The 26,892-nt window shown below is 42.7% G+C and overlaps 1 protein-coding gene across 9 annotated transcripts in view; it reads left to right on the top strand.

Annotated features, from left to right (window-relative positions):
• Positions 1-25,411, top strand: part of FAM120B (family with sequence similarity 120 member B) — a 98,828-nt gene extending 73,417 nt beyond the window's left edge. For 2 of the 9 annotated variants that reach the window (XM_078054432.1, XM_078054430.1), the window contains 2 exons: positions 3,379-3,430; positions 23,666-25,411. In XM_078054432.1, the coding sequence (XP_077910558.1) occupies positions 3,379-3,430; positions 23,666-23,733 (120 nt within the window). In that variant the 3' untranslated portion in view covers positions 23,734-25,411. Of the gene's footprint in view, positions 1-3,378; positions 3,431-7,917; positions 9,499-23,665 lie in introns of those variants that run through there. The other 7 variants (XM_078054431.1, XM_078054429.1, XM_078054438.1 and 4 more) reach the window with 6 other exon arrangements.
• Positions 25,412-26,892: the final 1,481 nt, after the last annotated feature.

Genomic DNA, 26,892 nt, shown 5'->3' with positions numbered 1-26,892 from the left:
CGAATCAGACTGCGACAGCCATTGCTGTGGACTCGCGTCCACACAGTGAGTGGGTATCTCAGAGGGCAGCCCTCGGGGTGCCTAAGGGAGGGGCATGCGCAGAAGGCAGGGCCCCAGCGAGCCGTGTGTGGCTGGAAGGGTCAGTGGGAGGGAGGCTCATGGGAGGTAAAGTTGGGCAGACAGCAAAGGAGCAGACCTTCCAGGGCCTCACAGCATTGGTCAGAGCCCTGGAGTTCACTCCAAACAAGATACGCCATGTATCCGTTCTGAGTAGGTATTCCCGTAGTCACCAGCCCGCGCCGTAGAGCTCAGAGCCCGCACACCTTCAATACAAAGCTCCTATTTTGTAATACTAACAGGGTTTGAATTTAGGTACCAATACTGTGTTTGAAATATAAGCGTGTGATGGGCTGGGAGCAGAGTGGGGTCCCAGCCCTGTGTGTCTGGATATCCCATCCCAGGTATGTTTAAGTAGCAGGACCCTGGGTACCTGTCACCCTTGAAGCTGCGGTGTCAGACGCCTGCAACCCTGGCCCCTCTAGGTGAGGGTTAGAAGGCACCCACCTAGCTCAGGAAGGCAGGGCGAGGGAAGGATGCTGGACACCTGCGACCCTGGCCCCTCTAGGTGAGGGTTAGAAGGCACCCACCTAGCTCAGGAAGGCAGGGCGAGGGAAGGATGCTGGACACCTTTCAGGCAGCCTGGCATGACGGGGCGTGCACAGTCCTCCCTGCGTTTCCTCTGAGCAGATGACAAAGTCTTCCCAGCGTCCCTGCTGTCGCTGGTGTGGGAAGTGGTGACATTCCTCTTAATCCCTCTGGCCTGGGCTTGTCTCCTTTTCTTCCTGCTGGGTCTCAGGAATTCAGGAAACCTGAGACAATACAAAGTCAGGGTGAGGAGGGCTGCAGGTTAAGCCCGGCAACGGGTGGGAGAGAGACCACGAGTCTCCGGGGAGATGAGCACATCACCTGTGGCCCGTGGCTGGGACGTGTGCCTGTGGTGGAGCATGCAGCCGACACGTACGCGTGCATGCCTCCCCTTAGACGCTCCGTGGACTGTGCTCCCTGCCGCCTTTGGTGTCCTGCCAGCTCTGAGTCCTGGGTTCCAGTCAAGCCAGGTGCAGTGGCCCCGCTGGGTCCTTGAATTCGAGCCTGTCAGAGCAGTGAGTGTTGGAAGTGTCTTCATATATCTGCTCTTTCCCGGAGGAAGCTTGCTGCAGTGGGTTCTCACAGGCAGGACCCACTGCTCACCAGTGACCTGACCTGAGCAGATGACAGAGCCTCCAGGCGTTCCCCCATGCACATGACCACCCGGAATTTCAGGGAACGTTTGGAACGCTTAGGATGTTTGTCAGACCGGGTGCGAGGCCTAGAGAAGCATGTCTTCCCTCTTCTGTTCTGGTTATGTAGAAGCAAGGAGACCATAACAGGTGCAGCAGCCAGAGCCTGACGCTTTCCCAGGTGTCCTGGTTTGCAGGAAATCCCTCCTCTGGGGATAGGACCACGGTGGTCACACGGAAGACGGGACGGTGGTGCAGGAGGGCTCGGGGCTGAAACCCGTGCCCTGCGAGACCTCAGGTCAAAGGCAAAATTGCAGTGGTGAGTGCTGAGTTCGGATCAGGTTTCAGAATTTGGGGTGGGGATGCAGGCTTCGGGAGCAGTCGCTGGTGTCGTCAGGTGCATGTGGCGGCAGATGGCAGTTAGGCCGTAGCGGGCACCGCAGAACGCACAGACTTGCGGAACCACTTGTCAACCACCTGCACTAATGTAACATCATGTCAGCTGCACTCAAAAAATTAAAAGAAAAAAAAAAAGAATTTGGGTGTGGAGGTGCAAGAAATTAAAAGTCTCCGGCAAGACCGTAGTTAAGCAAGGACAGTATGTGTCATTTGCGTTTTGTCTCACATGGAGAAATGTTCACAAAAGTTTCATTGGCGGTACCAATATGTTATCTAATTTCAGATATCTCTGTATGAGATACATGTTCACACACACATAGAATCTTTTATTAGAACTGGAACATTGTTTAAGGTCAGGTAACCCACTTTTTCAGTTTCATCACTGTGATAGAATTACATCATTTTTACTTGGCCCACACACGTTTGCGGGCTTATGTCCACCTTTGAACTCCTATTTTAGTATTTTTTAGAGATATGTAAGTAGTCTAAGTAGAAAGTTGTCAATACTTCCTGGACAGAGTTAACAGACAAAATTCTTTGTTCAAGTCAAACTAAAAATGCCTCAGAATGAGTGTATTGAATCACTGTGAGACAGTCGGTGAGGAGGGAGGAGAGGAAGAGGGAGGAGGAGGAGGAGCAGCGGCGGGCGCGGCCGCCCCTGTGAGCCTGGCCCACGCGGGCCAGGCAGGGAAAGGCCAGAGGCACCAGCCTCCCTGTGAAGCGTGTGCTTCCTGGCCTGTGAACTGGGGAGGGGACCCAGGACCAGCAGAGGTGACAACCTCCCTGCCTCCCTGGGGCCGGGAACTTCAAAGCCTCTACGGTGAGAACATCTTAACCTCCTCCTTGCTGTTGGTGAGAAATGATGTGTTAAATTCCCCAGTCAGTAGCAAATCACATTTGCCTGTGATTTCTTCAGATTTTCACTTGTCGGTGGTAATTCTGTAGGAGGCCTGGGCTGTTGTAAAACTGTCTCTGATCATCTGTGGTAACCAGGTGGGGCCTGGAAACCTCGCTGTGGCCTTGCTGTGACCCTCTCCCACCACCCAGCCCTTGGCCAGAGCCCCTGCCAGCCTCCCACTTGCCGGAGCGGCTGGGCCACAAAGGCTGCCCTCGGCGGGAGAGGCGTGGGCATCAGTCAAGCAGAAGCACAGAAAGCTTTGTAGGAAAAGTGTTATTTTCTGAATGTGAAAACAACCACCTATTTTACTGGCAGGTTGGCTCTCTTCTGGTCCTCGCCCAACATTCCCTGTGTAGCGGAAGGTGAAAAGTGGCCAGCTACACGGGGACGGGGGGCTCTGCACTCAGCTGTAGAAAGAGCCACACGTTGCTTTCTCCGTCCTCGGCCAAGTGTCCTCCGTGAGCCATCTGCACATGCGGATGCATTCCCCAGTGCCGCTGGCAGCAGGGGCTGTCTGGATACCATGCAGGTGGTTGGAGCTGGCATTTGGAGGAGCAGTTGGGACACTGCTTCCTTCTATCAGCAGAGCCACCTCTTAATTAATTGCTTCCTACTCTAATGGAATAATTGTGCAACAAACTTCTAGTGACAGTGGCCACAACAGAAAAGAGAGTGAAGTGCTGTCCTCCAAATACAACTCAGCATGTTGTTTTTATACGTACTTAGAAATGTGCAGTTTTTTCTCTTTGAATTTTAGAGAAATGTAATTAACTTAGTTTTGGTTTTCATATCTCTTTGGTGCAGGAAATAGACAGTATGAGCCTGACCATTGGAGAAGATACTCATCCTCTTCTGGGTAAGTGCACCACTTACGTTCTCAGAATAAATCAGTTTTATCAAAGATGGAAGTAAAGCATCTGTCTTTATAACAAATCTTTCATATCAGTTGCTAAACTTTAAAAGAATTCAGATGTTGAATCCTGACATGGGGCTAAGTTAACTTGGTTTGCAGATAAATTTGCTTCTTCTCGAAAAAATGTGGAGAGAAGGAGACGGGGAGTCCGGCCTGAAAGCCCTGGGATGCCCTTGAGACTGAAGCTCTCAGAACAGCATTGCAGTTGTCCTTGGGCAGAGAGTGGCCTGTGGGGTCTAGACCTAGTTTTTCATGGAAAGGAAAATCATCCTTTTTGGTGACTTCTCCCTCGTATCCTATAAAAAAGTGCTCTCTTGACTTATTTTTAGAGGTTGTGCCTGATTCTGTGGCCCCAAACAGTTGTTAACGTCTTCACCCTCATTTCTCCATCTGTGTCTATAAGGTGTGGTTGATTTTTTTTTTTTTTTTTTTTTTAGTGAGTTGGAATCTTACTATGTCCTGCTTTTTTAAAATTTAACACTAGATTGTAAAGATTGTAAGGACTGGAGACATGATGCCCTATGTACTCCAAGAATTGTTTCTAGTTCTAAATACAGAAAAAGAGGTAATAGCCTTCTCACCTTCCTGGCGGGCGAGCTGGCTCTGCGTCGAGGGCCTGGCCCTGCCTGGGAATCCTAAGTGTGTGGCCCACAGGTCTGTTCCTGCCAAATCCTCCTTTCCATTTCACTTTTGCCAGGCTCCAGCTCAGAGTTCCTGACAACAGTGCATGAGAGGCAGGCCTGGGTCCCAGCCGACAGAGACCAGGCATCAGACAGGAGGCCTGTAGGGGTGTGGGGGGAGGAGGCAGTCGTTCAGTGTCAGGAAGCTTAATTTATGATGCCACTAATGAGGGGTTCATTTTTTGCTCTTTCAGAGCACTGAATGGCTCTTGTTTTTTAAAAATGTTCTAGATACTCCAAGTTTCATGGAAGAATTCTCAGATAATTTAAGAATTGTAATTTCAAGGCCAAAATTGTACTGAACTCAACCTCTGGGGTATCGATAATGGAAAGAAATCTAGATTCAGAGGTTAGAAGACACACCCTGAGTTAGTGGCCTGTTCTGCACCACACGCTGTGGCTCTGGAGATTCCCAGCACTCTCAGATAATGCTCACACGTGCTCCCCAGAAGACATGGCCAGTTGTTGCTGTCTATAAAAACAAAATAAGCCCTAAGCATATTCACAGTCCAGTTTGCATATTGCACCTGATGAATTACCCAAACAGCTCAAGTATGCAGAGCTCCTGGCTTTGTCTGACCTTAAAATCCCATCTAGTATTTACCAAAACAGGAATACGGTCTCCAGGTGTTTTAATACTTGTAGGTTTTACATTTGAAACATCCTCACTACTTCCTGCAAGGCCTTCTGAAGAACATTTGCATATCTAGTTACTTTCCATGCAGCTCTTGTAGGACCTACAACCTCATTCCCCAGCTTTAGAAATAGATTTGTTTCATTCCACTTATGGTGTTTCCTGTCTGTTAACATTCTATTCCTTTCATTTCTGCTCATTTGAAACCACTGTTGCTTCTAGAAGTTTCATTTCTTTGCTGCTTATTTTTATAACTTTGAAATAAATTTCTCATCCCTTAGACGAAAAGAGTAGACCTCCATGAAAATTGTTTTCCCCCTATCTGAACTCTAACTTGTCAGTAAAATATTTGTAGTCGTTAGCAAGCTTAAGTAAGTCACTGAGTTTGTACAGTCTCTCTTATGTTTGAAAAGCCAATGCAGTAAGTTTCTGTAATCTTGTTGTGTAAGGTAGTTACCTCTGCAGCCTAGTCTTCTGATGAAATGTCCATGTATCAATTTAAAAATGAAAATAAAAATATATTTATCACTCATAATTAAATATTTCGTATTTCTTTGATTATTTGGAAGACATTTCATGATCTAATATATTGGGATCTTTGGGAAGAAAAAGGGTGTTGAATTTTGTCAAATGCTATTTCTGCATCGACTGGGATGGTCATAGGATTTTTTTATCCTTCATTCTGTTAATTTGTTGTGTCATGTTGATTGATCTGCGTATGTTGAACCATCTTTGCTTCCAGGGGATAAATACCACTAATCATGGTGTATGATGTTTTAATGTTCTGTTGAATTTGGTTTGCTAGTATTTTGTCAAGGATTTTTGCATCATTGTTCATCAGGGCTATTGGCCTGTAGTTTTCTTATAGTGTCCTTGTCTGGTTTTGATATGATGAGGGATTGCTGGCCTCCTAAAATGAGTTTGGAAGTGTTCCTTCTCCTTCAGTTTTTTGGGAAGAGTTTGAGAAGGATTGGCATTAATTCTTCTTAAAATGTTTGGTAGAATTCACCAGCGAAGCCATCTGGTCCTGGACTTTCATTTGTTGGGAGGTTTTTAATTACTGACTCAGTCTCCTTTCTCATTGATTGGTCTGTTCAGATTATGTGTCTCATTGTGATTCAGTCTTGGTAGGTTGTATGTCTCCAGGAATTTATCTATTTCTTCTAGGTTGTCCAGTTGTTGGCGTGTAAGTGTGTATAGCGGTCAGTTCTCTAGTATCAGTTTTAATTTCTTTCTTTCTTTGTAATTTGATTTGAGCCATCTGTCTTTTTTCTCTTGGGTAGTCTAGCTAAAGGTTTGTCAATTTTGTGTATCTTTTCAAAAAACCAATGTAGTTTCATTTATCTTTCTTTATTGTCTTTCTTGTCTCATTTATTATTTTTTTAATCTTTGTTATTTCCTTTCTGCTGTCTTTGGGCTTAGTATATTCTTTTTCTAGTTCCTTGAGCTGTAAAGTTAGGTTGTTTATTTGAGATGTTTCTTTCTTCTAATGTAGGCATTTATTGCTATAAACATTCCTCTTAGAACTGCTTTGGTTGCATCCTATTATTTTTGCATCCCATTAGGTTTTGTACGTTGTATTCTATTTTTGTTTGTATCAAGATACCTTTTGATTTCTTCCTTGACCTATTGGTTGTTCACAAATGTGTTGTTTAATTTCTACAGATTTGTGAATTTTCCACTTTTCTTCTTCTTATGGGTTTCAAGTTTCACACCATTGGGATCAGAAACTATACTTGATATAATTTCAATCTTGTTAAGTTAGGGGGGTGAGGGACAGAGAGAGGGGGAGAGAATCTTAAGCAGGCTCCACACCCAGCATGGAGCCCAGTGAGGGGCTCAATCTCACAACCCTCAGATCATGACCTGAGTCGAAATCAAGAGCTGGATCCTTAACCAACTGAGCCACCCAGGCACCCCTCAATCTTGTTAAATTTTTAAGACTTGTTTTATAACCTAATGTACGATCTATCCTGAGGAATATTCTTGTGTGCTTGAGAAGAGTGTGTATTCCTCTGTTATTATAGATGTCTGTCAGGTCCATCTGGTTTAAAGTGCAGTTCAAGTCCAGTGTGTCTTTATTGCTTTGTTGTTGAGATGATACACCCATTGTTGAAAGTGGGGTATTAGATTCTTCTGCTATTATTAGATTGCTATCCCTTCAGTTGTGTTAATATTTTCTTTATATGTTTACAAACTTTATCATCCTTTCATTATAAAAGCTGCCAACAAAGTAAGTATAAAAGGAGTATATCTCAAGAAATGCCACGTATGACCAACCCATAGCTAGCATCATATACAATGGTGAAATATTGACAGCTCTTTCTCTAAGATCAGGAGCAAGAGCAAGATGCCCACTCTCACTCCTTCTGTGCAGCATAGTACTGGAAATTCTAGCCATAGCAATTGGGCAAGAAAAAGAAATAAAAGGCATCCAAATTGAAAAGGAGGAAGTAAGATCTGTTTGATGACATGATCTCATATGTAGAAAATCCTAAAGACTCCATCAAAAAACTTTTAGGACTATTAAATGTATTCAGTAAAGTTGCAGGATACAAGCTCAAATTAAAAAAAAAAATCAGTTGCATTTCTATACACTAACAACAGACTATCCAAAAAAGTAATTAATAATTCTAATTATAGTAGCATTAAAAAGAATGAAATATTTGGAAATAAATTTAACCAAGGAGGTGAAAGATCTGTATAATGAAAACTATGAAACACTGATGAAAGAAATTGAAGACATAAATAAATGGAAAGATATATTGTAAAATGTTCATAGATTGGAAGAATCTTGTTAAAATATCCATACTACCCAAAGCAATCCACAGGCTCAGTACAATCCCTATCCAAATTTTAATGGCGTTTTTCACAGAAATGGGACAAACAATCCTAAAATTTGTATAGAACCACAAAATACCCCCAAAACCCAAAGCAATCTTGAGAAAGAACAACAAAGCTAAAGTTGTCACATTTCTTGACTTCAAACTGTATTACAAGGCTAAAGTAATCAAAATAATGTGGTACTTGCACAAAAATAGACTCATAGATCAATGGAACAGAATAGAGAGCCCAGAAATAAAACCTCATATGTATGGTCAATTAATTTTCAACAGGGGCTCCAAGAATACACAATGGAGAAAGGAACAGTCTCTTCAATAAATGATGTTGGGAAAACTGAATATCCACACGCATAAGAATGAAATTGGACCCTAAACTTACACAAAAATGGATTAAAGACTTCAACATAAGACCTAAAACTGTAAAACTCCCATAAGAAAATATAGGGAATAACCTCCTTGACATCAGTCTTGTAAGTGATGTTTTGGATGTGACACCAAAAGCACAGGCAACAAAAGCAAAAATATACAAGTGGGACTACATCAAAGTAAGAAGCTTCTGATAGCAAAGGAAACAGTGAACAAAATGAAAAGGCAACCTATAGAATGAGAGAAAATATTTTCAAACCATATATCTATCTGATAAGAGGTTAATATCTAAAATATAAAAGGAACTATTACAACTCAATAGTAAAAAAAAAAAAAAAAGAAACAAAAAACCAAATAACCCAATTGAAAAAGGAGCAAAGGAACTTGAATAGACATTTCTCCAAAGAAGGCTTACAGATGGCAAACAGGTACATGAAAGGGTGCTCAATATCACTAATCAGGGAAATGCAAATCAAAACCACAGTGATCCATACCTGTTAGAATGACCATCATCAAAAAGACAAGAGACAAGAAGCATTGATGAGGATGTGGAGAAAAAGGACCTCTTGTGCACCATTGATGGAATATAAATTGGTGCAGCCACTGTGGAAAACACTATGGCAGTTTCTCAAGAATTAAAAATGGAACTACCATATGGTCCAGCAGTCCTACTCTGGATATGTATACCTAATGAAAAGGAAATCAGTATCTCGAAGAAATACCCACACTCTAATGTTCATTGCAGCATTATTCACAGTAGCCAGTGTGGAAACAACCTAAGTGTCGTCAACAAATGAACAGATAAAGAAATTGTGGTACATATACACAAATAATATCCAGCCATAAAAAAGAAGGAAATCCTGCCACTTGTGACAGTGTGGATGATCTTAGAGGACGCTATGCTAAGTGAATCAAGCCAGACACAGAAAGACAAATATTTAATGATATCACTTATATGTGGAATCTGAAAAAGTCGAACTTTAGAGAAACAGTAGGACAGTAGCTGCCAGGGGCTCCAAGGTTGAGGAAATGGGGAAGTGTTGGTCAAAGTGTACAAATGTACAGTTATAAGGTGAATAAATTCTAGATATCTAATGTACAGCATGATAACTATGCTAAAAATAATGTATACTTGGAATTTGGTGAGAGAGTGGGTCTTGAGTGTTCTCACTACACACACACACACACACGGTAATTATGTTAAGTGATAGAAATGTTAGATTAATAGTGGTAATCATTACACAAGGTATAGTTATATCAAAACACCGTGCTCTACACCTTAAATATATTCAGGTCTTTATTTGTCAGTCATACCTCAATAAAACTGGTGAAAAAAAAAACAAAAGCAAAGATAAAGAGGGTGCCTGGGTGGCTCAGTCAGTTAAGTGTCTGCCTTCAACTCAGGTCATGATCCCAGGGTCCTGGGATTGAGCCCCACATCGGGTTCCGTGCTCGGCGGGGAGTCCACTTCTCCCTCTCCATCTGGCCATCCCCCCCCCCGTTTGTGCACTCTCTCTCTCTTGCTCTCTCAAAATAAATAAAATCTTTAAAGAAAGAAAAAGAGAGGAGTCTGGAATTGAGACGTGTATAAAACAGATGCATAAGCATCAGACTGACTTAACAGTGGTTGTCTTTGGGGTGGGGATGAAATTACAAGAGACTGGTCATTTCCTGCATTTCTGTCTTGTTAAGAAAGACAATTATTTGAATTGGAAAAAAAATTATTTGAGAGGGACCCAAAGACAGAAAATTTTTCTTTATTCAGCATTCTCTTGGCCAGAAGTCCTGTTGACTCCATATTCGGTGTATAGGATTGGAACTGCCTGCTTGTGCAGACTGAGAGCTGTGGAGTTGCTGGGGGTTGTCATGTTACCTTCTAACATGGGGTCACCATCTCCCCTGCTCCTCTCACCAGTCAGTTCCCACTGCGCACCAGAGTGCTGACCACTCCACTTCTCATTGTATGCAGATTTTCGGTCCTTTTAATTTTTACCATCTGTGGTCAAAAAAGAACAACAGTTTAAGTTAGTTTGCATTTCTCTGAGTATTAGTGGAGCTTATTTCTTTCATATACTTATTGGCCATTTGTAATTCTCTTTGTGAACTACTTATTTATATGCTTGGCTAAATTTTTCTTGGGTGATTTTTTATATTGATTTGGCCTTTTTTCATATTATGGGTATTAAATCTTTGATGTTCATCTATATGGCAGATATTTCCTCTTCCTGGCTTCCTCATTTTGGAATTCATTATTCACATAGAAACCTAGGCATCATCCTTGATGTTTCCATTTCCCCAAGTCCTGACAAACAGTCTGTTGGGAACAGCGATATGTGGAACCACAAAAGACCAAATCATATCTGGAATTCACACTCTTCTTAATATGTCCACTGCTGCCACCATAGTCCATGCCTCCATCGCCTCTCTCACTGTGACTTCTGAAGCTCCATATATATGGACAGTGAAGCCCCCTCTGCCTTCAGTAGCCTCTTCTCTGGCTGTCCCTTTACCTTGCTCTGGCAAACCTGGCAGTCCCATAATTTAGCTGTTGCTCCTGTACCTTCGTGTTCCTCATTCCTGCTTCCAGACTGTTCTAGTAGTAAGTAGAACTACCTAATGAACTATCCCAAGCCTTGGTGTTGTAAAACAAACATCTAGTATGCTCACAGACTCTCAGTCAGAGCAGACACAGCTTGTCTCTGCTCCATTGTGTCTGGGCCCCACCTGGGAGACCTGAAGTCATACGAAGTCCTATTCATTCACATTTCTGGCTTATGCTACCTCTTGGCCAGGGGCCTCAGTTTCTCTCCACATGAGCCTCTCCATTAGTCCACGGAGACTAGTTTGGGCTTCTTCCCAGCATGGTAGCTGGATACCCAAGAGCTAAACACCCAGGCCGAGGCCATGTCACTGTTTGTAACCTAGCCTCAGAAGTCATTCATCAGCTCTGCTGCCCTATTCTGTTCATCAAGGCAGCCAAAAGGGCCTGCCCAAATTCAGGTGAACATGAAGTATACTTTCCTCTTGACAGGGGAAGGGGGGGCCTCCACAAGAGCATAGGAGACTAAATGTATTGCTGTGGCCATTTTTTGGAAGGTACTAAAACTACAGACTTTAAATCTCCTGTCATCCAACCCTACCACCTACGCTGCCATTGTCCTTCAGATTCTTCAAGATTTTGGCTCCTGGCTCCCTGGCACTCTTCCCACCGTGTGTCTTATAATAATTTTTGGTGATTTCAATAGCCTGTAGGTAGTCCTTCCCTGATAACAATTCCTTGACCTGCCGTTTCAGCAATGTGGTCTTCCACCTTCACCTTATCATTCCCAGTAGCTCAACCACTCCATAACTTCAGTTTCAAACACACTCCAACCACACAGCTCGCTGTGTACAGATCCAGGTGATTCTTTGGTCAGATCAGAACCACCCAGTCCATTGGTCCAACTGCCCTTCATTGGGCCTCACACTTCTTACACACCCCTTCTTACTTGTCCTCCCATAACTGTTTATCTTCTATGGTCAGTAATCAAAATGACTTCCTTGTTTATACTCTTGACTGCTTTGCCTTTCTCATTTTACTGTGTTTATGTGGTAAAACCACAAACCCAGGTTAAATCCAATCCTCTGCATTTGGGATGTGGCTAGAGAAAGACCCACAGTCATGCTTACTAGTCCCAGCTTAAATTCATGCTCCCTGACCTCAGTGAACTCTTGGTCCTGCCCAGCGGTCGTCCTCCATTCTTTGCTGCTGTCCAGATGCTGCACACCCCCTCCATCCCTAGCCTTCCAGCACTTCCTCCTTATCCATAGTCACAGCTGACAGCTTTGCTTTCTGTACATTCCTTTAGCCACATTTGTTCTCCCCCAAGTATCTATGCACCATCTAGATTCCTAACCAAATACCAAGAGAATTGGACAAATCCATAATAGCAGAGGTAATATCTATTTTTTCACCTACTTATATGGACAGACTGACCATGCTTTTAGCCTGGGCCAGGCGCAGCTGTACTCAGCTCTCTCTCCATCATCTGCTCAGTGTCACTGCTGCAGAGCACAGCCCCCCTTACTGTTGAGCATCAGGTACGTTCTCCCACCTCACAGAACCGTCTCCAGAAATCACGTCATTTCTTTGCTTTCCTTTATAGAAAAATAATTTTGAGTCCAGAAACCCATAGTCAGCCAAATTAGCATTCTAGCATAAGAGGAAAAATGAACACATTTTCAGGAATCAGAAAATGTTGACTCACAGATCCTTTACAAAAGAAAATGGGTATGGTCTAGCAAAATGAGCACTTCACCTAACATGAATACATGAGCTGTAAGAAGCAGTGTTGAACAAAGAAATTAATAAAGTATCATTATTGCTAAACAGTTATTAACTGTAAGAAAACAAAAATGCGGAAACAATTGACTAAAATCCCAGATCATCACAAGGAAAGTGATGAGTGTTTCTGGGGAATAAGATAAAAAGAAAAGTAAAGACAAACTAAATTTCTTATCTTGCTTTAGAGAGGGGATAGAATTGTAATAAATCTTGATGTTTTTAGAAAAATATAAGTTTATGTGTGTGTAAAATGTAGGGATATGTGCTGGAAGAAGGTGGTGATTGATGGTTGGATGGATTAAGTAGGTGGATGGATGGATGGATGAATAGATGTTAGATACGTGAACGTCTATCATATCCTTTATGGACCTGGTGTCATAAATCAAAATAATAAGCAAAACGCAAGGAGAAATAGACCCAGTGATAGGGAGTATTAATTAACACGTATCTGTCAGAAATGAACCGATCAAATGGACCAGAAGTAGTGACATACATTTGAACAATCCTTTAACAAACTTATTCTGATAGAAATATACAGAACGGTATATGCCCTTTTGTTTATGTTATCTTACACAAATGGACAGTTCAAAAATCTAACCATGTGTTAGGCTCCAAAGTAAATCTCAACCAATTTAGTGAAAAGTAGAAATCATACATGCTGTATTTTCTGTACACAAGAAAATAACTAGAAATCAACAACAGAAAAATAAAAAGCAAAAATCTTTCCACTTGGAAATTAATCCATTATTCTAAATATTGAGGAAATCAAAATCACTTTCAGAAAGCATAATAACAGTACTATATTCAAAAAAATAATGGGAGGGCAGTTATGTCAGGGAAGACAGGGTATAGGAAGCACCAGGAATCTGTCTCTCCATCTAGACAACAATTCTACTGCCAGAAACTGTTTAAGGGAGCTATTTTGGAACAGTATGGAGCCTGAAGACTTGCAGCTTCCAGAAGATAGCTTGACTGGTAAGCTGTGGTTAATTCCCATCATTTTTGGCTGCCCATCCTCCAGCCCCATGGCAGACAGCCATGCACACATTCCTGGGGTACCTTGCTGGAGCCAGGGCGAACAATGAGGACCTTGTCCAAATATCAGGCTCTTGTGTAGTGGTTGCTGTTTTTGATTGCTGAGATTCAAGCATAGAGGCTGGCCACCATTGTTTCAACCTCCACTGGCTGAAGTGGCTTTCATAGCATTGAATGGGGCAACGCATGTGAGTGGGTACCCCCCCCAACTTCCTACTTTTGTGGGAGCCAGACACTTAAGAATCAGGACATTCAAACAACTGCACATGCAGGGGAATTTAAAAAGCCAATGCATGGCCGGGGAAAAATGGAGGCTCAGGAAAGGTGTGAGAAGACCTTAGGCTTTCCCCTCAGGCTGATCTCCAGCAGACACACAACTACAAACAGCAAACACTAGGAGATGGGGAGAATCTGATTTCCAGAGGTAGAACAGTATGATTCAATTTTTATGATGTCCAGTTTGCAACAACAACAACAAAAAATCACAAGGCATACAAAGAAATATGTAAGCATGGCCCACTCAGAAGGACAAAATAAGTGGACAAAAACTGTCCCTGAAGAAGCCTAGATGTCATATTTAATAGACAAGACTTAAAGATCCTCAAAGAGCTAAAAGAAGACACGGACAAAGGAAAACAAGGAACAAACTGAGAATATCAAGAGATATAAAGAAATAAAGATTACAGAAAGAACCAAGAAGGTATCTGAAGCTGAAAAGTATAATGACTGAAATGAAATCTTCTCTAGAGGGGTTCAAAAGCAGGTTTGAGCAGGCAGAGAAGGAATCTGTGAACTTGAAGATGGGGCAATTGAAGTTATTAAGCCTGAGAAAAAGAACGATGAATGAAGAAAAGTGAACAGAGTTTTAGGGACTTGTGTGGTACCAGCAAGCAAACTAGCATATGCACTGTGGGAGTCCCAGAATGAGAAGAAAGAGGTAAAAAAAGAATATTTGAAGGAATAATGGCTGAAAACTTGCCAAATTTGATGAAAGGCATGAACCTACAAATCCAGGAAACTCAGCAAACTAATTCGAATAAACTCAAACCACACCAAAAGGCATCATAATCAAACTGGTAAGGGCCAGAGACAAAGAGAGAATCTTGGAAGCAGCAAGAGAGAAGTAACTCATCAGATACAAGAGATCCTCAATAAGCTTTTCACCAGTTTCTCATCCAAAATCTCAGAGGCCAGAAGGCAGTGGGTTGATATACTCAAAGTGCTGAAAGGAAAAAACTGTCCACCAAAAATTCAATATCTGGCCAAACTGTTCTTCAAAAATGAGGGAGACAGTTTACGGATCACTCAGAGTCAGTGCTACAGGCCTGTACATTGCTCCTGTGACTTCCCTGCTGTCTGCCCCACTCGGCCCCACGATGCTGGTAGACCTCAGCAAGTGGTCCAGGCCTTTGAGCCTCACCATAGAGAGAGGCTGGCATGTCCACTACCCCCCAATGTGACACATGCTCTGCCTCCTTTAAAGAGCAGTACTGGAAAAAGCAATAGGGAGTCACTTTGTGGTTAAGGCATGGCCATCTAGATGAGCTGCAGGGCTGGGTGAGAGGTTGTCAGAAATCCCATGTCTGTGCCTGCTAAACTGGTCATTCTTCATCTGTGTAAGAAAAGCCAATCTGGAGTTGTGGAATGTTGTGTTAATTTTGCTGTTTGCTTATAGTTGAATAAAAATAAAAACATATGGATGAAAAAAAATGGGGAAATAAGGACATTCCCTGATAAATGTAAGCTAAGGTGAAGGAGGTCATTACCACAAGACCTGCCATGCAGGAAGTGCTGAATGGAGACCTTCAGGATGAAATGAAAAGACACTGGACCAAACTCCAAAGCCTTGTGAAGACAGAACAAGATGAATGCATGGGCAATTACAAAGCCAGGATTGTAATTTTGGTTTATTACTACACCTTTCATTTTCTACATGATGTAAAAGAAAAACATAAAAATTCAATTATTAATATATGTTACTGGGCGTACAGCTTATAAAAATGCAAATTGTGACTTAAGTCACAGGACAGTGTGGAGCTGTATCAGAGCAGAGTTTTGTTTTTTAAATTTTTTATTTAAATTCAATTTAATTAACATATAGTGTATTACTAGTTTCAGAGGTAGAATTCAGTGATTCATCAGTTGCACACAACACCCAGTGCTCCTTACAACAAGTGTCCTTCTTAATGCCCATCATCGAGTTACCCCATCCCCCCACCTCTCTCCCCTCCAGCAACCCTCAGTTTGTTTCCTATGGTTCCTATGTTTCTTATCGTTTGCCTCCTTCTCTGATTTCGTTTTATTTTTTTCCTCCCTTCCCCTATGTTCATCTGTTTTGTGTCTTAAATTCCACATATAAGTAAAATCATATGGTATTTGTCTTTCTGTGATTAACTTATTTCACTTCACATCATACCCTCTAGTTCCATCCGTGTCCTTGCAAATGGCAAGATTTTATTCTTTTTGATGGCTGAGCTATATTCCATTGTATATTTATAAACATTTTCTTCATCCATTCATCTGTCGATGGACAGCTTGGCTCCATATTTTGGCTCTTGTGGACATTGCTGCTATAAACATTGGGGTGCATGTGCCCCTTCCAATCACTGTGTTTGTATTCTTTAGATAAATACCTAGTGTGCAATTGTTGGGTCATAGGGTACCTATATTTTTAAACTTTTGAGGAACCTCAGAGCAGAGTTTTTGTATGCTATTGCAATTAAGTTATTGGTTAAACTCAACTTAGACTGTTAGAACTTTAAGGTGTTAGATGTAATCCCCACAGTAAACACAAAGATAATAGCTATAGATAATAGCTATAGACTATATATACACAGAGAAGGAAATGAGAAGAGCGTTAAAATGTGTCTCTACAAAACAAACAAAATCCAAAAAAAAAAAAAAAACACAGTTACACACAAAAGAAGGCAGTAATGGATGAAATAAAGGACAAAAAGCTCTAGAGCACATAGAAAACATAGCAAAGTAGCAGAAGTCCCTACTTATCAGTAATTACTTTAAATTTAAATTTATTAAACTCTCCAGTCAAAAGACAGAGATTGGCAGAACAGATTTTTTAAAAATCTGACATGTGCTCTCTATGAGAGATTCACTTTAGATCCACAGACACAAGTAAGTTGCACATGAAAGGAGATAAGCAATATGCCTGATAGAGTTCAAAGTAATGGTCATAAAGATGCTCACTGGAGGGGCACCCGGGTGGCTCAGTCGTTAAGCGTCTGCCTTCAGCTCAGGTCATGATCCCAGGGTCCTGGGATCGAGCCCCACATCGGGCTCTCTGCTCAGCTGGAAGCCTGCTTCTCCTTCTCCCACACCCCCTGCTTGTGTTCCCTCTCTCTCTGTCTCTCTGTCTCTCTCTCTCTGTCAAATAAATAAAAATCTTTAAAAAAAAAATGCTCACTGGACTGCAGAGAAGAGTGGATGAACTCTGTGAGAACTTCAGCAAAGAGATAGAAAATGTAAAAACATATCAGAGTTGAAGAATACTATAACTGAAATGAAAAACATAATAGAGGGAATCAGCTGTAGATTGGAAGATGGAGGAGAACAGATCAGCAATCTGGAAGACAAGGTGATAGAAGTTTTGAACAGAAAGAAAAAGGGATTTTTAAAAATGAGGATAGGTGAAGGGATCTCTTGGACAACATCAAGCAAATAAACATTTATATTATAGGGGTCCCAGAAGGAAAAGAGAGTGAGAAAGGGGCAGAAAAATTATTTAAAGAAATAATTTAAAACTTCCCTGGGGAAGGAAACAGACATCTAGGTTCAGGAATCATAGAGTTCCTAACAGGAGGCCCACACTACAACGCATAATAAGTAAAATGTCAAATATTAAAGATAAGGTAGAGAGAGTTTTAAAAGCAGCAAGAAAAAAAAGAGAAAAAAAATAAAAAAATAAAAAATAAAATAAAATAAAAGCAGCAAGAGAAGCAACTAGTTGCATACTAGGGAAACCCGATAAGACTGTCAGCTGATTTTTCAGCAGAAACTTTGCAGGCCAGAAGGGAGTGGCATGATCTGTTCAAAGTGCTGAGAGGGAAAAAAATGGCAGCCAAAAATCCTGTATCCAACAGGCTATCATTTAGAATAGAAGAAGAGATAGAGTTTCCCAGACAAACCAAAGTTAAAGGAGTCCATCACCACTAAACTGGCCTTACAAGAAATATTAAAGGGACTTCTTTAAGTGGAAAAGAAACGGCCATAATTAGAAGTGAGAAAATTATGAAAGGAAAGGGGACTCACAAAAATATGTGAAATATGACAACATATACATAAACCATGGAGGAGGAATAAAAATGAAGTTCTTTTAGAATGTGCTTGAATTTAAGTAACTATCAATGTAATATAGACTGCTGTATACTGAGGATGCTATATGTGAACCCTGTGGTAACTGCAAACCAAAAATTTATAATAGATACACAAAAAATAAGGATAAAAACAAGAATAACACTAAAACAGTAAAGTCATCAATCACAAGGAAAGAGAGCAAGAGAAGAAGGACCAGAGAACGCCTACAAAAACAACGTGAAAACAATTAACAAAATGGCAATGAGTACATACACATGTACACATAATTATATAAATGTAAATGGTCTAAATACTCCTATTAAAAGACACAAAGTGATGGAATGAATAAAATGGATAAAAATGAGACCCATCTATATGCTACCTACAAGAGGCTCACTTCTGATCTAAAGACACATGCAGACTGAAAATGAAGGGATGGATAAAGATATTCCATGAGAATGGAAGTGGGGAAAAAAAAAAAAACGTTGGGGTAGCAATACTTGGAAAAAATTGACTTTAAAACGAGGACTATAACAAGAAACGAAGGACATTACATAATGATAAAAGGATCAATCCAACAAGAGGATGTAACAGTTGAAAACGTGTATACAGCCAACATTGGAGCACCTAAATACATAAAGCAAATACTCACACATGAAGAGAGAAATTGACAGTAATTCAATAATGTAGGGGGCTTTAATACCCCACTTACATCATGGATAGATCATCCAGGCAGAAAATCAGTAAGGAAACATTTCTTTGAATGATACATTAGACCAGATGGACAGATAAATACAGAACATTTCATCTAAAAACAGCAAAATACACATTCTTTTCAGTGCACATGGAGCATTCTCCAGGATAGATCACATGTTAGGCTATAAGACAAGTCTCAATAAATTTTAAAAGATTAAAAATCATGTCAAGGGACGCCTGGGTGGCTCAGTCGGTTGGGCGTCTGCCTTCGGCTCAGGTCATGATCCCAAGGTCCTGGGATTGAGTCCCACATCAGGCTCCCTGCTCCGTGGGGAGCCTGCTTCTCCCCCTGCCTCTGCCTCTCTCTCTCTGTGTCTCTCATGAATAAATAGATAAAATCTTTAAAAATAAATAAATAAATAAATAAATAAATAAATAAAAATCATGTCAAGCATCCTTTCCAACCACAATGGTATGAAACTAGATATCAATTACAAGAAAAAAAAACTGGAAAAAAACACAAACATGTGGAGGTTAAACAACAGGCTACTGAACAACCAGTGGGTCAACAAAAAAATTAAAAAGGAAATAAAAAAATACATGGAGACAAATGAAAATGAAAACATAATGGTCCAATGTCTTTGGGATGTGGCAAAAGCAATTCTAAGAGGGGAATTTATAGCAATACAGGCCCACCTCAAGAAACATGGAAAATCAATGTAACCTAACACCTAAAGGAACTAGAAAAGGAAGAACAAAGCCCAAGCTTAGTAGAAGGTAAGAAGTAATAAAGATCAGGGTGGAAATGAATGAAATAGAGACCAAAAAAACCAACAACAAAACAGAAAAGATCAATGGAACTGAGAGCTGGTTCTTTGAAGAGATAACCTTTGGCCAGATTTATCAAGAAAAAGAGAGGACCCAAATAAACCCAGAAATGAAATAGAAGTAATGACTGACACCATGAAAATACAAAGGATTATAAGGGAATACTATAAAAAATTGTATGCCAACAAATCGGACAACTTAGAAGAAATGGTTACATTCCTAGAAACATAAATCTTCCACATTGAATCAGTAAGAAAGAAAATCTGAACAGACCAATTACTAGTAACAAAATTGAATCGGTAATCCGAAAAACTCCCATTAAACAAAAGTGCAGGACCAGGTGAATTCACAGATGAATTCTACCAATCATTTAAAGAAGAATTAATGCCTGTTCTTCTCAAACTATTCCAAAAAATAGAACAGGAAAGAGAGCTTTCAGCACATTTTATGCATCCAACATTACCCTTATAACAAAACCAGACAAAGATGTTACAAAAAAAACTACAGGCCAGTATTCCTGATGAACATAGCTGCAAAAATTCTCAACAAGATATTAGCAAACTGAATTCAACAATACATTAAAAGGATCATTAACCACAATCAAGTGGGATTTATTTCGGGAATGCAAGGATGGTTCAGTATCCACAAATCAGTAAATACAATGTACCACATTAACAAACAAAAAACAAAAATCATAGGATCATCTCACTAGATGCAGAAAAAAGCATTTGACAACATTCAACATCTGTTCATGATAAAAACTCAACAAAGTGAGTGTTTAGGAAACACTAACATAATAAAGGCCGTATGTGACAAATCCACTGCTAAAATATCATACTCAGTGGTGAAAAACAGCTTTTCTGCTAAGATCAAGAACAAGACAGGGATAGAAAAACAATAGGGAAAATCAATGAAATCTGGAGTTGGTTCTTTGAAAAGGTAGGAAAATTGAGAAACCTTTGGCTAGACAAAAAGAGAAGATAGAGAAATTCAAAAATGTAAGTGAGGACATTGTAACTGACTTGACAGAGATAAAAAGGATTGTAAGAGCATACTATGAAAAATTGTATGTCAGTCTAGAAGAAATGGGCAAATTCCTGAAACGTATTAATAACCTAAACTGACTCAAGAAAAGATAGAAAGTCTCAGTAGACTTATAGCGGGTAATGAGACTGAATCAGTAATCAGAAACCTCCAGCAAGAAAAGTCTTGGACCAGATTGCCTCTCTGTGGATTCTACCAAATATTTAAAGAAGAATTGACACCAGTCCTCCTCAAATTAAAAATAATAATAATAATAATAATAATAATAATTAAACCAAATACTTCTTAATTCATTCAGTGAGGCCAGAATTTCCCTGATACCAAAGCCAGATAAGAATATCACAAGAAAATTATAAACCAGTGTCTTGTGAGTGTAGATGCAAAAATCTTCAACAAAATATTAAAAAATTGAATCTGATATAATATTAAATGAATTATTCATAGAATCCAAGGGGGATCTATTCCAGGAATGAAAGTGTGATTCAACATTATTAGAACGAAGGGGGCAGTCACATGACCATCTCAATTGATGCAGTAAAGACATTTGACAAAATCCAACATTCTTTCATAATAAAAACTCTTAGAAGACTAGGGATAGAGGTAAAATTCCTCAACATGATAAAGGGTATTTATGAAAAACCCATAGCTAATATCATACTTAATGGTGAGAGATGAGAAGCTTTCCCCCTAAGATCAAGAAAAGATGCCCAGTTTCACCACTACTATTCAACATTGTACTGGCATTCTAGCTAGAGTGATTAGATAAGAATAAGAAGTAAAAGGCATCCAAATTGAAAAGGAAAATGTAAAGCTGTCTCTAGCCATTCATGTCATGATCCTATATGTAGAAAATCTCAAACACTCCACAGGAAAGCTACTAGAGCTAATAAATTCAGCAGAGCTTCAGAATTTAAGGTCAACAGACAAAAATCATCTGTGTTCTATATACCAGCAATGAGCAGTCAGAAAAGGAAATTAAGAAAGCAGTCCCATTCATAAGAGCATCTTGGTAAAATTTATTCCTATTTAAGGTGGTGGGGGGGGGGGGAGACTGGATATCCCATGCAAAAGAATGAAATTGGACCTTTACTTAACACCATATACCAAAATTGACTGAAAATGGGTTGAAGACCTAGACTCAAGGGCTGCAACTATAAAACTCTTTAAATAAAGTATTGAGAAAATCTTTATGGCATTGGATTTGGCAAAGTGCTCATGGATATGACACCAAAAGCATAGGAAACAGAAGAAAAAATCGATAAATTAGACTTCGTCAAAATTAAGAATTTTGGTACATTAAAGGATAATATCAAGAAAGTGAAAAGACAGGGTTATTAATAATAACCCCCACAACTTGACAACAAAGAGATAACATGGCTTGAATAGGTTTTTCTATAAAGAAGGTATGCATATGGCCAGGAAGCACATGAAAAGATGCTACACATCATTAGTCATCAGGGAAATGCAAGTCGAAACTACGAGGTACCACTTCACACCTACCAGGAAGACACAGCTATTCCACTCCTAGGTATATACCCCAAAGAATTAAAAGCAGGGATTCAGATATTTGTACACCAGTGTTCATAACATCATTATCCACAGCACTCAGCAGGTGAGAACAACCCCAGTGTCCATTGGCAAATAAATAGCTCCTTGCTGGACAGCCTCTGCAGACAGGCTGGCTGCATCCCTGAGGAAGTCAGTGAGGCGGGTCCTGGGAATGGCCTCAGGAGCGGCTGTCCCCATGGCCCAGCCTCTGTGCACCTGGCCTCAGTGAGAGCCCCCACTCAGAGGGCGGTGGGGAGCGCCACCCAAGCAGCCCACACCAGCAGCCTTCCTATTTCCACCGCACCCGGCCACCTGGAGGATGGCGACACGAAGCTGGTTCCTATCTTTCAGATCTGGAATTTTCCTCCAGTGATTTCTTCTGTGATATACTTCCTTCCATTCTCTCTGCTGTTACTTGTCGCAGAAGTTAGACACCATATTCCAGCCCTGTAATTGTCCTACATTTTCTCTCCTAGTATCTTTTTGTGGGAGATTTCATCAGCTTTGTCTCCCGTTCTTTCCGGTCTTTAATTTTGCTGTTTCTAAATTCTGAGAGGTCAGGATATCTCTTTTTTATAGCATACTCTTCATTGTTTTGTGATCGCAACATTTCTTTTGCATCCCAGGAAATTAATTATACCAGTAGCTTTATTTTGTTTTTTCCTTTCCTTCATAGACTCTTCTTCCAAGTTTCTCTATGTGTTTGTTTTGGTCCTTGTTTTTGTTTTAGATTTTTTTTTCCCTACATGGCTGGTAATTCTTGAGGGCAGATTGTGTTAATGAGTCAGGTATTGAAAAGGCCATTGGAAGCCTGTGCCCTGGGTGGGACTTTCAGCCATGGGATCCTTGGGGATCCTTGCTCTCCCAATCCGGGGAAGAGTCTTCCTGCTCTTCCTGGAGACACCGAGGGAATGACATGGTTAAGAAACTCTGGGGGAGCCCTGAGCGACCACTTGAAACTGGGGTGTGGAAGCAGTACACAAGGGCCCTGGAATGATCGAGTTCAGATTTCAGTGCCATTAACTTGGGTGGGAAATAGGAGGGGAGGAGAGCAAGTGTGGAGAAGCTTTAACTTTTGGGTACATTATGGTTGAGGTGCCATGCTGGCTGTGGCTCAGCTTCTGCCCTGTGGCCTGGGACAGAGCACCTGAGAGGTGACGTCACTCCCCCCGAGTCAGTGAGAGGGTGCATGCGTGCACACGCAGCGTCTCGCACCAGGCAAAGCCGCAGTGAGCACATGCCGCATGGCATCGGCAGCGGTGGGTGCTTGTCATCAGAGGAGTGCAAGCAGGAGCTGCAACGGGCAGGGCCAGCGTCTGTCAGCACATTGTAGGGACCCAGGCACAGACCCTGGGCACCAGCACCTACCACCTGTGAGAAAGGGGGATCTATGCAAGAGCCACTCGAGGGGTCTGGAGCGGCCGGTAACACAGTGCCCTGCATCCTGGGGAGGGGCGTTCAGAAGGAGGGCAGTGGGCAACTTCCAGAGTTGTCGAGGCAGGAATGACCCCCAGAATATGGAGGATGCTGGCCCTCAGGGCCACGGGAGTCAGCACGTAGTAAGCACTTGGTAGTGGCGTCAGGATGGGTATGAGTGCTTCTGGCTGCAACTGTGAGCTTTGGTTCTAACAACTAGGAAGTCAACAGCGATGGCCACCATTCTCCATTCAGTAAGGCTGTGTCCTCAACTCATTGTAGAATCAGGCAGGATACACATACGTGAAACACTGTCTCCTCTCCCAGACCCACAAGGAAGCTGTGTGCGGGCACGCACACCCCAGCCGCTCTGGCCAGGCCTGCCCTCCTCCCCGTGGGCTGGCTTACAGGATGCGCTTGGCAGGGAGGCTCATGCTCTCACTTCTGTTGCAGGTGGTCCAACTGATGCCCACCTGCTGGAACAGGACAGACCCTCATGGTCAGAGGAAGAATGGTTTTAAAGCGTGGACACTGAGCCTAAAGCTCTAAACCTCTAAACCTCTTGCTTCTCTCCAACCAAGACATAGGATAAGATAACACAGTATTTTACCCAGTCACAGCGCTCGATACAGGTGTGTGAGTGAGGTGAACTGGATGTGTTGTGTGTGAACTCCACTCCACTGTGCCATTTACGTTGGCACTGGAGCACAGTCGGCTTCTGGAAACCAGGCAGCCAGGCAAGGCTGAGGGCGTACAGGAAACCACCTTCCCCTGCCTAGATGCGTTGCTGCGGTTCCACCCCAAGCGCAGGGATCATCCCTGATTGCTGCCTGTAAACGTGTAGACCTGCGCAGAGAGAACGGAGAAGCCAGGAACACCTGCGTCAGCCCGGGCTGCAGCAGCTCCCGAGGAGGCAGAGCCTGGCACGGGGTTTGCGCGTCTTCGAGCGGCTGCCCTTGAGTCCCTCATGCTTGAGTTAAAAATGGGAGTTACAGCAAGTTATTTTCTGAGCAGTCCACCCAGGCCTGGGATGCGCAGGCCCGAGTGAAAGTTCACAGTGGTTCTCGGTGCTCACTGGCTCGGGAGTGCTGCATGGGTGAGTGGGAACGGTTTGGGGTTACCATTTTGTTCCAGGGAATATCTCGGGACCACCCATGTGTAAAGGACACGTGCAGGATCTGAGAACAAGTAGCACTTGGAGCCCAGTGACTCATGCAGGACTGGGACTCGGGCCCTTGTCAGTTGCTTGGTTCTGCACACAAAGGAACCTCAGCCACTGGACAGACAGTCTGATTGGGCTTATCCGCTCTCCTTTTGTGTTGTGATGCTGATCTGTACCACGAGTTTTTCTGCTATTGGAACGAGAAATGAAGACCCGCTTCTTTGCTCCTGTTTTTCATTTGGACCTGTCGTTAAAGTTCTACAGCTGGAAAAGCCTCAGGCACCCAGTGATGTCCAGCCAGGTTTCCGGTGGGCTGTGCACCAGCATCTTCACATCAGGGGTTTGCTGAGTTCAGGAGTTAGCAACTGTAAGTCTATGAACACTCTTGGAAAAAAAGTGGTAATTCCCGTGTCCGTCTGCTACTGTTATCCCAAAGCTATTTAAATATGTGCAAATGTGCGTTAGAGTCCTTATGCTCAGAGCTCTTTCTTAACACAGCTTTCATCCCAAGATGTCATATAAATAAATGAAACGAGATAATGAAACAAGTCGTGTTGTTTCCCCAGTCCCCACAGCTCCCGGTGCGCTGGCCAGCCCTATGCTCGGGAAGAGAGGTCCGTACGAGACGGGGGCCGGTCAGAATCCTCTTCTCAGGAGCTGCCCCACCAGCGTCCACAGGAGGGACAGATGCTGGGCGGAGGGCGGAGGGCAGAGGCCCTCCCCATCCCTGTCACCCTTGGTGAGAGCGCACCCCTTCCTTGAACTTGCAGAGCATCTGGTGTGGCTGAGCCCATGGTGGCGTCCGATGTGCCCCCCTGGCCCACCACTGGCCGCCTGCCAGGCATCTCCGTGAAGAGGGACTAGATTTCCAGAGGGACATCTGCCTTACCCGTGAATTTTTGCAGCAAGAATGACTTCGTGTATTATGTAGTTGAAAAGAAACAATGATGGCCAGTGACCACGGTGAGATCTCGGGTAAAGTGTGTATTTATAAAGTACTGAGCTCTTGGATTTTATGAGGCTCAGCACCCAAAGGGCTGGACATGTTCATTTTTTTACCCATCCTTTGAACTTTGTGTTTAAAATTTCAAGCTCTTTCGGGCACCTGCCACAACTTAGGAAGAAAAATAAGTCAGTAGCACCGCATTTCCTGACTGTCACAAAAAAGAAAAAAAAAAAACACAAAAGAAAAAAAAGCCTGTGTTGTGTGTGTGGTGAGCTCTCGTGTGCTGTTGGAGCCCAGCTGACCGCGTGTCGATTGTGTTCGTTTGTCCGTGGCCGTGCGGGAGCTGGGCTTGCAGGCTGGTGGAGGAGAGGGCTCGCCGCCGACCCTCACCCCTGTCCTCAGGAAGCTGCAGTTCCATGTGGGGAGAGGGGAGCCTGGCCTTTTCCCCCCCGGGAAGCCAGGAGCCCTGGTGTTTGTCATCTCCTGTGTGGTGCTGAGTGGGTGTCCCTGGGGCACGAGCTGCGTCCACACCATCAGCCTCCCTGTCACTGGAGTACAGGCTGACGTGTGCCTTTTCCTTGTTGGCTTCTGGCTTCTGTAGAGCCTTCAGGAGGAGCTCGGGGACTGGGGGCTGGCATTTCAGACTTGACCCTGAAATGTGGTCAAGCAGTAAGTTGTTCTCTTTTACCTCATCTTTTTTTTTTATTTTTATTTTTTTAAAGATTTTATTTATTTATTCATGAGAGACAGAGAGAGAGAGAGAGAGAGAGTCAGAGGGAGAAGCAGGCTCCCAAGGAGCAGGGAGCCTGATGCGGGACTCGATCCCAGGACCCTGAGATCATGACCTGAGCCGAAGGCAGATGCTTAACCATCTGAGCCACCCAGGCGCCCTCATCTTTTTTTTTTAAAGATTTTATTTATTTTAGCAAGCGAGAGAGAGAGAGAGAGCCCATGCACGAGGGTGCAAGAGAAGAGCCAGGGAGAGGAACAAGCAGATTCCCCACTGAGTGTGAAGCCCTTCATTGGGCTCGACCTCACGACCCTGAGATCGTGACCTGAGCTGAAACCAAGAGTCGGACGCTCAACTGACTGAGCCCCCCAGGCAACCCTCTTTTCCCTCCTCTTGAGCCAAGTGCACAAGAAGGTCCTAAATTATTAGAAAGGCTACTCATCCAAATCCCCTTCAGTCTCTGGTGATGCCTGAGGCCTTGGGCCTGTGTCCCTGTCCCCGCAGCGGCCATCCCCACTCGCAGCCATTGATGATCCAGGCAGCCTGTGGGCACAACGCTCTCCCCACCTGCTGACACAGCCCTGGTTTGCAAGCTCCGTGTGGTTCTGAAAACCACTGCAGGAATGTGATTTCTCTCATTATGGCGGCTTTATTAAATTGTTAGATAAAAACTAAAAAGTTAACTCTAACCTTCTCTATTTGGCTGCCATCTGAACTAAAAAAGACAAGAAACAGCCATTCGAAACAGATTGATCTTCACTTGTTTGTGATTTCCCCAGAAGCCCCTTTCAAAGGCCTGGGGAGGCTTAGGTTGGAGACCCTGTGGGACACCTGATGAGTCC

Source organism: Halichoerus grypus, chromosome 9 (assembly GCF_964656455.1).
Source record: "Halichoerus grypus chromosome 9, mHalGry1.hap1.1, whole genome shotgun sequence".
Classification (NCBI taxonomy): Eukaryota; Metazoa; Chordata; class Mammalia; order Carnivora; family Phocidae; genus Halichoerus; species Halichoerus grypus.
This window is presented reverse-complemented; position numbering and strand designations above follow the sequence as displayed.